The 11,242-nt window shown below is 38.7% G+C and overlaps 4 protein-coding genes across 4 annotated transcripts; 2 read left to right on the forward strand and 2 right to left on the reverse strand.

Annotated features, from left to right (window-relative positions):
- On the reverse strand, nucleotides 2,363–3,787 carry LOC104728807. Its single transcript, XM_010447738.2, has 3 exons — nucleotides 3,752–3,787; nucleotides 2,895–3,630; nucleotides 2,363–2,741 (listed from the first exon to the last, which is right to left on the reverse strand). The coding sequence occupies exons 1-3, from the start codon at nucleotides 3,785–3,787 to the stop codon at nucleotides 2,398–2,400; spliced, it is 1,116 nt and encodes a 371-aa protein (XP_010446040.1). The 3' UTR covers nucleotides 2,363–2,397.
- Nucleotides 4,647–5,381, forward strand: LOC109126921. The gene has a single exon (XM_019230863.1). It carries the CDS (start codon nucleotides 4,647–4,649, stop codon nucleotides 5,379–5,381), a length of 735 nt encoding a protein of 244 aa, XP_019086408.1.
- Nucleotides 5,408–6,532, forward strand: LOC104753723 (the record flags this gene model as incomplete). The annotated part of the gene is made up of 2 exons (XM_019230865.1): nucleotides 5,408–6,135; nucleotides 6,208–6,532. Coding segments are annotated over 2 exons (1,053 nt in total), but the record flags the coding sequence as incomplete, so codon positions are not given.
- LOC104728820 (E3 ubiquitin-protein ligase RMA3-like) lies at nucleotides 6,692–8,349 on the reverse strand. Its single transcript, XM_010447752.2, has 3 exons — nucleotides 8,295–8,349; nucleotides 7,912–8,163; nucleotides 6,692–7,557 (listed from the first exon to the last, which is right to left on the reverse strand). The coding sequence occupies exon 3, from the start codon at nucleotides 7,551–7,553 to the stop codon at nucleotides 6,852–6,854; it is 702 nt and encodes a 233-aa protein (XP_010446054.1). The 5' UTR covers nucleotides 7,554–7,557; nucleotides 7,912–8,163; nucleotides 8,295–8,349; the 3' UTR covers nucleotides 6,692–6,851.

Raw genomic sequence — 11,242 nt, forward strand, 5'->3', positions numbered from 1 at the left:
CGTTACAGATCTTTGGGATCAAGACTAGAGTAGTGGCGTTCCATTGCTTAAGGAGTTTTCCAGAAGAGAAGAATTCCTTGATAGCAGCAGTGACCTCCCCACCAACAATACGCCAGCAACTCACATAGAATTCCACAGGATAGCCGTCAGGGCCACTAGTCTTGTTACTCGGTAGAGAACAGAAAGCATCCTTGATCTCTTCGGTAGTGACAGGAGCTATAAGGCGTTGACATTGGGCATCAGAGCAGCTGAAGTCAAGGAGAGAGGTAATGTCTTCCTGGATAAAAAGTGGGGGAGAGACATCCTTTCCCAGCAGGTCGAGAAAATAAGAAGTGCATAGATCATGNTAGAAGGAGTTTTGAGAAAACCTCCATTGCAAGCACAAAAAGATATGGGGAAAGAGGATCTCCTTGCCTCAAGCCTCTTTGACTCTTGAAAAATCCTCCTGCAGTCCCGTTGACAGACACTAAGAAAGTAGGAGTGGTGATGCACTCTGTGATCCAAGAAATAAACATCTCTGGAACTTTAAGACCACGCAAGGATGCAATGATGAAGTCCCATCTGAGGGAATCAAAAGCTTTCCGCAGATCCACCTTTAGCATGCCACTAGGATCAATGTTTTTTCTATTATAACCATGTACAATCTCTGTGGCCAGCAAAACATTTTCGGATAAAATTCTACCCGGGATGAACGCTGATTGAGAGGGTGAGATCACTTCAGGAAGCAAAGATTTCAGTCTATTAGATAGAAGCTTCGAGATAACCTTGTAGAGGGTATTGAGGCAAGAGATGGGTCTGAACTCAGCAGGCTTAGAGGCGTTACAGATCTTTGGGATCAAGACTAGAGTAGTGGCGTTCCATTGCTTAAGGAGTTTTCCAGAAGAGAAGAATTCCTTGATAGCAGCAGTGACCTCCCCACCAACAATACGCCAGCAACTCACATAGAATTCCACAGGATAGCCGTCAGGGCCACTAGTCTTGTTACTCGGTAGAGAACAGAAAGCATCCTTGATCTCTTCGGTAGTGACAGGAGCTATAAGGCGTTGACATTGGGCATCAGAGCAGCTGAAGTCAAGGAGAGAGGTAATGTCTTCCTGGATAAAAAGTGGGGGAGAGACATCCTTTCCCAGCAGGTCGAGAAAATAAGAAGTGCATAGATCATGAATTCCCTGAGGAGACTCGACCCTGACTCCATTGTCATCCTCGAGGTAGTGAATATGATTTATAGCTTTCCTTTGGTTTACCATTCGGTGGAAATATCTTGAATTACAGTCCCCATCTCGCAGCCAATTAATGTGAGATCTTTGCCTGAAGAAACTCTCCTCTGCTTTCGAAAGGATGAACCAAAGTCTTTGAGCCTCTTCCTCCAACTGCGCATTCACAGGGGAGGGTGTATCTAACATGATTTGCTGGGCCTCTAAAAGCTTGACGTGTGCTTCTTCTACTCTCTTTTCAAGATCTGAATAGTTGGATCTGCTGAAATCTCTGATCATCTTCTTGAGGTACTGTAGCTTTTTAGAGACCCTGAACATATCTGAGCCAATAACGTTAAAATTGAACCAACAGCTGCACACCATAGCGATGAAATCCGGATTAGATAACAGGAAGTTATAAAGTTTGAATGGTCTTTTCTGCTTTGATGAATCAAGAGAAAAACAAACTGAGCCACAAGCATGATCAGAAAAGTCAGGCTCCCCAAAGAAACCAAAAGACTGAGCGAAGAGTCCCCTCCACTCGTCATTCACCAAGATTCTATCCAGCTTCTTAGCTATCGGATCAGACTTTCGCTTATTCCACCATGTAAAAGTGTATCCCCTGAAGGTAAGGTCTGATAAATCCGCATTTAAAAGACAGGTTCGGAAGTCAGCCATACCTCTGTCAACAGTGAAACCATCAGATGCTGAGTGTTCAGATGGGTGCAGAGTTTGGTTGAAGTCTCCCATGACTAGCCATGGCTTGCCCAAAACAGCAGGATTCTGGGCTAAGCCCGTTATCTCCTCCCAGAGGGAAGTTCTCACAAATACCTCGTTTGATGCGTAGACAAAAGAAGCCACAAAAGGTCGATCGAGAGTAGGCAACTTAACTTCACATGTGATCATTTGCAAGGACTTTGAGATGATCATTTGACGATATTGTTGGTTGGGTCCGCACTTCTTCTCAAAATTACAATGTTTGTTGCTTGCTTCGAGTTTAGGTTTATATTGTAATTTTAAAAATATGTTTGTTTGTTCCAATCGATGCCCAGTTAAGGGAGAGAAAGGAAGGTGAACTGAACAAAGTTTTTTTTTTTTTTTTAAGTAAGTAATAAAGTAGAAAATAGATAGATGTTGACATGGACGAAGACAGTTTTACTTGAGACATGAATGAAAAGCATTAAAAGGATATCAACCTATAGCTCTAATGGAGAGGTGGAGAAAGAAAACACATTGGGTGGCCAAAAAAATCAGGAAAGTCAGTTAAGTCATACTCGCGGGCGCTTCTATTACTGATATCGTAAACACCAAAGCCACGGCCAGCATAGTATATAGAGTTAGGCCTCAGTCCAGGATACTTGCTTGCCTCTAAACAGAATGTCTCATTGCGCCCAATGAAAATGCAAAGATCTCCAATACTCTCTGTGTAGTTATAATAAGCTATCATTTTGCTTCCTTGGAGTACTTTGTCATCCTCTTCCTCTTCTTTCCTGAACACCATGACTCGCTTGGTTTTCCAAAGTACATAAATGTTCCCATTGTAGGCCGCTTGATACGGAATAAAGTACCTTCAGAATACATAAAATAAATAAATAATATATATAACATTTGGCAAAAGAAAAATCTCATATGTATCATCTAACTTTATGTATGAGATTTTCTGCACTATTAATTGTTAACTAATTTAATTGTGGGCTTAACGTACGTACCATTGAACAATGAAACGTTCGCCAGAAGACGACGACTCAACAATATTGTCACGCCGTGTACATGAAGCCAATATCTCCCACTCGTGTTGTGGTATCAAAGGGAAGTTCTCAAACTGTATTTGAAGGAAGCTAGGCTTCTTATTGTTTTTGAGATCCAAGGCAGCCATGTAGGCACATCCTGTAGTGAGGAGGTAAAACATTTGGTCTTTCCAAGAATAAACGAGAGGTGAGTCGAAATCGCAGGAGAATGGGATGTCTATACATGTCCACTCTGAATCTCGATTAGGCATACAATAATACAGTTTAGATCCAGAAACGCTGATACTCACTATATAATCACCGTCCTGGTCGGGAAAAGGAGTGGACAATGAAACTGAGCCTATAATGAGTTCACCAGTATATAACAATGAAGGCAGAGCAATGGTTTTGGTGGATGAATCTGAAGACCAAGGATTATACACGTTGGTGAGATATATAATCGAATCATCCACACGCAAAAGAAATTGCCAGCCACGTGAGGTTCCAAGGAGGACGAGTTTGCGCAAGTACTGTGAAACTTTTAGATAATATTTGTTAGTAATCGTGATGATTTTTTCACTCCTTGGATTAAATAAATAGAAAGTTGTATAATAATTTCCATCTTCGTCGCATACAAACTTAGTTTTGAAAAGCATGTACGGGGTTTGTCGTGGATATGAGCAGAAACGGGCCGTGTCACCTTCTTCAACCTGCATGTGATTATTTGGGTATGTTTAGGGGGGTTATTGATTTTGCAATGGGTAAAAAGATAAAACAAAGACTGATGATGTGCTTAGACAAAAGACATGAAAGCATAAAAGTAAAACTTACATAATGTTTTGCAACAAGACCGAAGAGCAGAGACATTATATTGTTTTTAAAATTACCTACAAGTATATATGTTCACACACCTAATCATCTATAGGTTGGTATATGTCTTATATACCTCTCATTATTTTAAAGTTGGTATGTTTTCCTGAGACACGTGACGCAATTTTGAATCATTAGACTTCACCTATATAATGTGTGTTGGTATAATTAAATTGTGACAATGTAAAAATTGATTCAAATTTCCCTAAGCTACTCATAATTATTTAGAAAGAGATAATATTAATTTTAATGTTTATTTTGTTTTTCTAATCTCTTCTAAAAATCATATACATAGTTAATTTTGTTATATATATAATATAATAATGTGAATTAAAATATGCTTCTTTGTCAAGTAATTGATAGAAAAAAAATTGTAGCTTTTTTTTTTAAAATTTATTTCCTTTTGTGTTAATTTATTTTAATGCTGATCACAAGATAATTTTGTTTTCTTGAACAATACGTCTAAAATTAACACTAACAAAAAGTTTATATAACATGTGTCAGAAATTCATGAATATAACTTTAACACATGTAGTGTTGTTAGGGTCTTCAACTTATATAACATACACCTTCAAAACTCCCACAACTATAATACTATTTATTTAAAAAAGAAAATAGAATTTACTTTGTAATGTTTATTTGTTTCTGTCTTTGTTTTGTTAAAAGTTTCCTTTACTAATCATTTGATAATTAATCTATGCTGTGTTTTGTCCACTACTTTCTTTTCTGTTTTTTCTTTTTTTTTTTCTTGGGTAGTACGTCTAAAATAGTACATAAGACGTGAGTGAATGTGAAAGTGAAAACATAAACATATGATCAAATTGTAAAAAGTTTGGGGGTTGTTTCTTGGATAACAATGTCTCTGCTTTTCAATCTAGTCGCAAATCTCTCTGTAAGCTTTTTTTTAACTAGTCTCTATCAACAAAATACAAATGTGTTGTGCTGTGTATTGCCTTATGACGATTTTTCTAAACAATCACAGGTTGAAGAAGAGAGTGATCATCACAAGGCTGCTCGTTTCTTCTCCTCATCTCCAGAGAAGCAAACTCCGTATATGATACTTGAAGGTTATAAAGTAGGAGAGTCTTCAGAAACTGAAAACATCATAATGAGTTTCAAGTTATTCGATCTAAGTAAAGAAGAGATCATCGAGGTTATCCACAAGTCATTTCCAAAGTTGTTGTACGAAGAGTCAAGAGTCATTGGGAGCTCGCGTGGCTGGATAGCTTTTATGAGCAAACATGATGGAACCGTACATCTAAGCGACGTATTCAATCTCGGGTCCCTTAGAGTTATAACTCTGCCCCAAATACCTGATCATACTTCCACTCCCATCATAAATGTCTCCTTATCCTATCCGCCAGACCAAGACAATGATTATGTAGTGTACGTCAAGTTCTTAAGCGTCGGACTATATTACTGTAGGCCTAATGACCACTCGCAATGGGTTAGAATCGCTAATCACGACATGCACGAACTCCACTATGATATCGTTTATTCCCAACGAAACCAAATGTTGTTCATCGTGATAGCAGCAGCAAGTTTCNAACTAGTCTCTATCAACAAAATACAAATGTGTTGTGCTGTGTAATCCCTTATGACGATTTTTCTAAACAATCACAGGTTGAAGAAGAGAGTGATCATCACAAGGCTGCTCGTTTCTTCTCCTCATCTCCAGAGAAGCAAACTCCGTATATGATACTTGAAGGTTATAAAGTAGGAGAGTCTTCAGAAGCTGAAAACATCATAATGAGTTTCAAGTTATTCGATCTAAGTAAAGAAGAGATCATCGAGGTTATCCACAAGTCATTCCCAAAGTTGTTGTACGAAGAGTCAAGAGTCATTGGGAGCTCGCGCGGCTGGATAGCTTTTATGAGCAAACATGATGGAACCGTACATCTAAGCGACGTATTCAATCTCGGGTCCCTTAGAGTTATAGCTCTGCCCCAAATACCTATGCGTACTTCTTCCACTCCCATCATAAATGTCTCCTTATCCTATCCGCCAGACCAAGACAATGATTATGTAGTGTACGTCAAGTTCTTAGGCAACCGGCTACATTACTGTAGGCCTAATGACCACTCGCAATGGGTTACAATCTATAATGACGACATCCACGAACTCCACTATGATATCGTTTTTTCCCAACGAAACCAAATGTTGTTCCTCGTGATAGCAGCAGCAAGTTTCTTGCTTTCCTTTGATCTTAACATGAACAAAAGGTATACGATGTTGCATTTGAGAAACATCCCAAAGATGCCACAGTCCGAGTGGGAGTCGTTGGCTTTGTGTTGCAAGAGAGAGTACTTGGTTGAGTCCCCCGGTGGCAGACTTTTTGTTATTAAGCAGAATGTTGATCAAACAGAACAACTAAATTAACTAACTAACTATGACATTAACTAACAACACCCTTGCAGGTATGTAGAGACATACGACCAAGGGGACAAGGAGATTATATTCAACAGAAACAAGAGATTCATGGTGTTTAAGCTAGGAACAAAAGCACATAATTTAGAAATTGCCGCTTATTACACTGAAGACATTGGAGATCTCTGCATTTTCTTTGGCAACAATGAGACATTATGTGTTGAGGCAAGCCAATATCCTGGACTTAAGCCTAACTCTATATATTACATTGGCTATGGTCTCAGTGTTTACGACATCGGTTCCAAAAAATTTCACCAGTTTACTTCATCTATGTCTCTCAATTGGCCTCTCTATATCTTACCAAATCTTATCTAATCATCCTCATGTTTCATTTGTCTTTTCACATGTTTTGATGTATACTGAGACTTTGATGTTTACCATGTATTTCCTAAGACACAATTTCAAAAAGGGCTTATATGCTCATATATATCATAATCTGTTTCTGGAGCATACATATAATTCAAGCCGAGGAGATACATGCACAAATATGAATGAATATATAGTTTTTAGGCATATACAACAGTGACAAACAATGGCTTATACAGCTCAAGACCAAGCACAGCTATTTACATGATCACAAACAGACTGTACCAAAAAAAAAAACAAGAGCTAGAAGAATAAACAAAGTAGTGACTCAGAACAAAAAGAGACAGAGGAGAATGCAGCAAAGGAAGAAGATTGATACCCGATGTAGAGACTTCTCTAGCTGCACCATCCTCTGGTTGTTGTTCCCATTGACGAGTCGAGAGCTCCGGTAAGGATGAGTCAAAGTGTTTGTAAACGTTCCAAACATCCTCGTGTCCCCTAACATTCCAATAACCGGGTACAAGAAACTCATCATGACTGCATTAGCGAGATCAGTTGATGATTCCGTCGCCGCATTGAATCTACCGTAATGACGAGGAGACTGAGCTTGAAGATGATGATGTTGATGACTGATCAGATTGTTCAAAGGGGATGATGATGATGATGAAGCGGGTCTTTGAGGTATAACTGTATCTTCTTCTTCTGAAGAAGACATGCCTCTTCCGTAAAGAGGAACCAAAGAACCGATAGAGATGTTAGATTTGCAGACAGGACAAGGACAGTTCTGCTGCTGATGGATAATGGAGGGAGAAGATGATTTTTGAACATCTAACCATTTGTAAATGCAAGGCCAGCAAAAAAGATGTCCACAGAGAGTCACAACAGGATCATGTGCTGTTTCTAAACAGATGTTGCAATCGAAACACCCAGTTTCGTCAGTTGGAACCGTGATGAGACTCGGCTTTTGTGTTAGTACAAACCGATCACTGTGTGCTCGTTGCGCATCAAACCTGAAGAAGTCTCCTTCCATGATCCTGAAATCAAAGAGTAAAACAGAGAGTAAAGTCATTACATTTAGAATAAAGCACACAACTTTTGCAAGAACCAAAACACTCATGCATACAAAACTCTGATATGTGAACAAAATGTTACGAATATATAAAGCCATTGATTGATCTGATTTGACTAAATGCTATCAGAATTATCAAAAACCCTACAGCAAAGTCAAAATCACAATGCAAAAAAAATATGATCTTTGTGTATTTGAAAAAAATCTTCAAATTAGGAATTCAAGAAACTACCAATCCAATTCCAATAATCTGAGGATAAAAAACCCTAAATTTTAATTTCCGAGGATTCTGATCAAACTTAGCAGGAAGAGAACGTACCGTATCGGAGACGACGATTACCCAAAAAAAAAAAAAAACACGAAACTAGCGAAGGAGAAGGCGTAAGGAGAGAGAGATATCAGGGATAAGAAAACTGGGAGAGAGAGAGAGAGAGAGAGAGAGAGATCAAGTAGAGAAGCTTCTTATGTTATGATGATGAATCGATAAGAATTGAAGTTGATGTTTAGTGACGACCACGACGATAATGATTGATGATGATGACTTGTTCTTACTTTTTTCTTCGTCCTTAACCTTATAAAATTAATCAAATTATGTATTAATAAACACAGATTTTCTGACAAAAAAAAAACAAAAACAAATTCCTAAAATACATATAATGAAAAAAAAACAAGTTAACCAGAAGAAAAGAAAGATATAATTACTTTAAAATGGATAACTAAATTTAAGAATCTGCTCAAAGCTGATGGTAATTTTTTTTTTTGATCTGTTACAAACAGCATAAAGAACTGTTATACCAAATTTATAGTTCTACATAGTCCTGGGCAAATAACCGGAACCGAACGGACCGAACCGAACCGATATCCGATTGGATAGTGTTTTAATTACCCATGGATATCGGTTATTAACCGAACCGAACCGATATCCATTCGGTTATCCGAATCAAACCGAACTCATATAAAAATTATGTTTTAGCCATGAATCGAACTTGAGTCCCCTGCAAACTTAACCGTGCAAAGTGGCCACTGCACCACGTTGAAGTTTTGACATTCTAATACATGTTAAAATATATAACGTAATAAAATGAAACTAAAAAACCACACCAATATCATATATATTTAGACCAAAATACCAAAATATTTTAAATAAACCAAATATTTGGAAGGTTTTAGATATATTTGTTAAATTATAATCAAGTTTTATTTAAATAATATTTTTTTATTAAATATATTACACTGTTTTGGATACCCGGAACCGAACCGAAAATAACCGAAACCGAACCAAACCCAAACCGAAATAGTAAATTAACCGAATGGATCCTAAACCTCTATATCCGAACTACCCAAAACCGAATGGATATATCCGGAACCGAACCGAATACCCGAACGCCCAGGACTAATTCTACACTCATTTTTGGCCGTGTTCGTTTATATGATGTCGCAGACGACACAAAAAATATATACTTAAGATGCCGGTATAATTTTTAATTTTTGTATTTTGATTTTTTTTTTTCAACTTCGTATTTTGATTTAAGCAATATTAAACATCTCCAAGGCTGCCTCCAAATTGACATCTCCAAGGCTTTCGACAATGTTCACTGGGGTTTTCTGACCAATATTCTGCGAGCACTTGACCTTCCGGAAGTCTTCATCAACTGGCTTGTTACCTGTTTTACCACGCCATCCTTTTCAGTTGCACTTAATGGAGAGCTTATAGGATATTTCCCTGGCAAGAAGGGATTGAGACAAGGAGACTCCATTTCATCACCCCTCTTTGCGCTGGTGATGGACATATTATCGAAACAATTGGATTTGTCTGCTACTCAAGGAAGGTTCAGGGTTCACCCTTTATGCCAAAACCCACTGATCACTCATTTGAGCTTCGCCGATGATCTTCTAGTATTTTTTGATGGAGCAGAATCCTCTTTGTTGGAGATACTAGAGATATTGTCTAATTTCAAGAGGGTCTCTGGGCTCGGAGTTAACCTGCAGAAATCCTGTCTGTTTATTGATGGTGATAATAGGGATTTTATTAGCGATCTGGCATCCAGACTCAACCTCTCTCATGGATCCTTACCAGTCAGATATCTTGGAGTGCCTCTTATCACACAAAAACTCTCTGAATCAGATTATCAGCCATTAATTGATAAGATCAAAGGCAGGATTTCTGGTTGGACCCATCGACACCTCTCTTTCACTGGGAGATTGCAGCTTCTTCACTCGGTTATTAATAGTACCATCAACTTCTGGACATCAGTCTTCTTGCTGCCGAACAAGTGTCTTGATCATTTAGAGAGACTCTGCAGTGCCTTTTTGTGGAAAGGAGTTACAGAAACTGCTAGGGGTGCTAAGGTCTCTTGGGAGATTGTTTGTCAGCCAAAGTCAGCTGGTGGACTTGGATTGAAAAGATTAGTCCATTGGAACAATATTTTTGGGCTCAAGTTAATATGGCTCCTCTTCTCTCAAGCTGGATCTCTTTGGGTATCATGGGTTAAGATTCATCTGATCCGATGCTTCTAGACTGCTGATTTCAGAACAACAGGAAGCTGGCTATGGCGCCGCCTGGTTAAGTTGAGAGCATTGGCTCGTCCTTTCGTCTATTCCAAAATTGTCTCCGGTCTTGATACTCTCTTCTGGCATGATAACTGGACAGGGTTAGGTCCATTACTTGAGATTATTGGTGATAGTGGCCCGCGAATTACTGGAATTGGGATCTTATCCAGTGTATCTGAAGCTGCTTTGAATGGTCAGTGGATACTTCCAAGAGGACGGAACCCGAGAGTTCAACTTCTTAGAAGCTGCCTGCAGGACCACAATCCTCCATCCGTTACAGAAGGTAATGATCTTTTCAGCTGGAACCTTGATCCAGATCAGACGCAGGGTAACTTCTCGTCGAAGAGAACATGGAATCATCTTCATCCGCCTGGGCAGACTGTGACATGGCACAAGCAGATTTGGTTCAAGGAGGGGATACCTAAGATGGCGTTCATGGCCTGGCTAACAGTTCTAGACAGGCTCACTACAAGGGATCGCATGAGGCATTGGAACTTGCAGGTTCCAGTCTCTTGTCTTCTCTGTCTTACAGGAAATGAGTCAAGGGACCATCTTTTCTTCCATTGCTCTTACTCCAAAGCACTTTGGCTCGATTTCTTCGCACACCTAACGCCTCCGTCTTCAACAACTTTCATCGGATTTCTGAATTGGATTAAAAATCCTACCACCAACAGGAAACTTAATCTAATTTGTAAGCTGTTGTTCCAGACCCTTCTTTATACAATCTGGATGGAGAGAAATGCAAGGTTACACTCATCGTCATTTCGCTCTACGGACAGGTTACGAAAGGAAATCCAGCTCATTTTAAGAAGGAGACTCATCGGACTCGATAATACGACAAACCTCTCTTCTCAACCATCAAGAGTGATTCAAGACACATATCTCCACCTCTGGTTTGCAAACTTCCAACCGGGATAATCACTTTTTCTATCTCTTTTGGCTTTGGCTGGCTTAGTTACTACTCTTCTCGTACTTGTCTACTGCTCACTCTGAGGATTTCAACTGATTGTACCGATACTCTTTCTATATAATATAAATATAATTGATATTTAAAAAAAAAAAAAAAAAAAAAAAAAAAAAAAAAAAAAAAAAAAAAAAAA

This window comes from Camelina sativa, chromosome 2, assembly GCF_000633955.1.
Source record: "Camelina sativa cultivar DH55 chromosome 2, Cs, whole genome shotgun sequence".
Taxonomy (NCBI): Eukaryota; Viridiplantae; Streptophyta; class Magnoliopsida; order Brassicales; family Brassicaceae; genus Camelina; species Camelina sativa.

What these genes read in the sequence shown, in the direction of transcription:
- LOC104728807 (XM_010447738.2), bottom strand. Translation starts at nt 3,787, where the DNA reads ATGTCTCTGCTCTTCGGTCTTGTTGCAAAACATTAT. An exon ending in GTCTTGTTGCAAAACATTAT is followed by an intron (nt 3,631 to 3,751) that starts GTAAGTTTTACT and finishes AATCACATGCAG; the next exon opens with GTTGAAGAAGGTGACACGGC. An exon ending in CATTGTTCAATGGTACGTAC is followed by an intron (nt 2,742 to 2,894) that starts GTTAAGCCCACA and finishes TTCCGTATCAAG; the next exon opens with CGGCCTACAATGGGAACATT.
- LOC104728820 (XM_010447752.2), bottom strand. Translation starts at nt 7,553, where the DNA reads ATGGAAGGAGACTTCTTCAGGTTTGATGCGCAACGAGCACACAGTGAT.